Consider the following 1,961-nt stretch of genomic DNA (forward strand, 5'->3'; position numbering starts at 1 on the left):
ATCATAGCCTGACAAGCCAAAATGAATAGCCAGTTGCTCCATCCAACTGCCTTTAGGTTAATATGAAGATAGAAAGATTAAACACTTGAAGGTTGGGTTGAATGTCGAAGCGAAATGAAGCGAGGGGAATTTGCATTATTTCTCTCAAGTCTGTACACGACGATGAGGGGTTCGAATGTAAATGATTACGAGTGAGCAAACCTCCATCAAGACACGCACAGTGACCACGCTGTGACTTGCTCGAGATCTAGACATTGTATATGAATCCGTTCATTTATATAACCCCGGGTCAGCATGTTTTCGATATCAGTTCATTTGTGTCTCCAGATCACCTGCTATTCACCACTTTTACTCTGCTGCTTGCATCGTCAATCATGCAATCTGTTGCCATCCTTGCCTTGGCATTTGGCCTCGCCACTGCCGGCACCATTAGCAACTACCCCTCTATGCCAAGTGGAGGCGGTGGCTCCGGATCTGGTGGCTATGGAGGAAGCGACGGTGGGAGTGGGGGGTATGGTGGTGGGTATGAAAAGCCCAAGTGCCGTGACGTCTACGATACTGTCCAGGAGAATCAATGCGAGCCCTACACTGAACGCGTTTGCCAAACCACCCAAAAGGAGACATGCCAGGATGTGGCTGATCAGAACTGCCGTGCCATCACCACCACCAAGCAGATCCGGAAATGCTTTGACGTGTCCGAGAACATTTGCAGCTTGAAGGAGCAGGTCAAATTCGACACGATCCAGGTTGGATTTACTGTCCAGAAATGCCGCAAGGTCAAAGGTAAGCTACTTGTGATTGGTGCCTGATCTGTGATCGGTATTGATGGGCCTTCCCCTTCTGTTGTTAGAACGTGTGTGTGATACCGTCTATGAAACCAGATGACCACCAAGGAGGACTTTCAATGCTTGGAAATTGAGAATCCTGTGTGTGTGAACGAGGAGCGCGCCATCGTCGACAAGACTTGCCGTACCACCACCCATTCGATTGCAAGCAGACCGGCGGTGGTTATGGTTCCGGCTCTGGCAGTGGTTATGGCTCGTCTGGTAATGCTTTCGGTTCCGACTCTTCTTCCTCTGGTGGATACGGCAGTGGATCCTCTTCATCCGGTGGTTACGGTGATAGCTCTTCATCGTCCGGCGGCTATGGTGGGGGAGGTGGAACAACCCAAGTGGTCTGCAACCGCCCGCAGGAGACCAATGCTACGATACTCCCCGCACCAGTGAATGTTCAACGTTGCACCCGCAACAGAGAAGTGTGCGAGAAGGTGACTCTGCTCAGTCCCGTGGCCCAAGAGCCGACAGAACTGCCGCAACGAGACAAGAAGGTGTGTGAATTGGAGGAACGCACTCAGCCCAAGCAGGTCAAGAACTACGTGTACACCAAGCAATGTAACCCGTGCCCCCGCCGCATGTGTGAGAACGCCGATGTGGCCCAACTGGTGCCTTCATGTGTGGCCAGTACCCGCAAGCATGCTCTTACTCGCCCGTCGAGGCCTGCGAGGACACTCCCAAGCAACACTGCTTCAAGTCTCCCGACAAGTTCGCCGACAGGTTGTGATGGATCCAACGGTTCTGGCAACCAGGGCTCTGGCATGACTTCTTCCTTTGCCAATGCCATGGGCTTTGGTTCTTCTGATGGCAACGACTTCAGCTCTGGTTTCGCCTCTTCTGGATTCGGTGGTAGCAGCTCTTCTGGCAGTGCCTTCAGCTCCGGATCCCACGGTTGTTGTCCTCTAGCTCCACCTCTGGTGGATCTACTGGATTTGAAAGTGAACATTATTTGTGACTCTCTCCATATTGTATGGTATGTTATGAATTTTAAATAAATTTTTACACCACGATCTCTCTCTTTTTTTTTGCCAATGCAGTCCACTTCCCAACACACTTCTAAAAAAGGACTAATACATTCTTTGAGAGAACGGCACCAGTCCGTGTTATCGTCCATTCATTTTCCTAATT

General features: G+C 50.6%; 1 protein-coding gene across 1 annotated transcript; it reads left to right on the top strand.

The window, feature by feature from the left end:
- Positions 1-403: 403 nt before the first annotated feature.
- LOC131881811 (uncharacterized) lies at positions 404-1,177 on the top strand (the record flags this gene model as incomplete). Its single annotated transcript, XM_059228770.1, is given in 2 exon segments — positions 404-783; positions 851-1,177. Coding segments are annotated over 2 exon segments (415 nt in total), but the record flags the coding sequence as incomplete, so codon positions are not given.
- Positions 1,178-1,961: the final 784 nt, after the last annotated feature.

This window comes from Tigriopus californicus, chromosome 6 (genome assembly GCF_007210705.1).
Source record: "Tigriopus californicus strain San Diego chromosome 6, Tcal_SD_v2.1, whole genome shotgun sequence".
NCBI classification, from domain to species: domain Eukaryota; kingdom Metazoa; phylum Arthropoda; class Copepoda; order Harpacticoida; family Harpacticidae; genus Tigriopus; species Tigriopus californicus.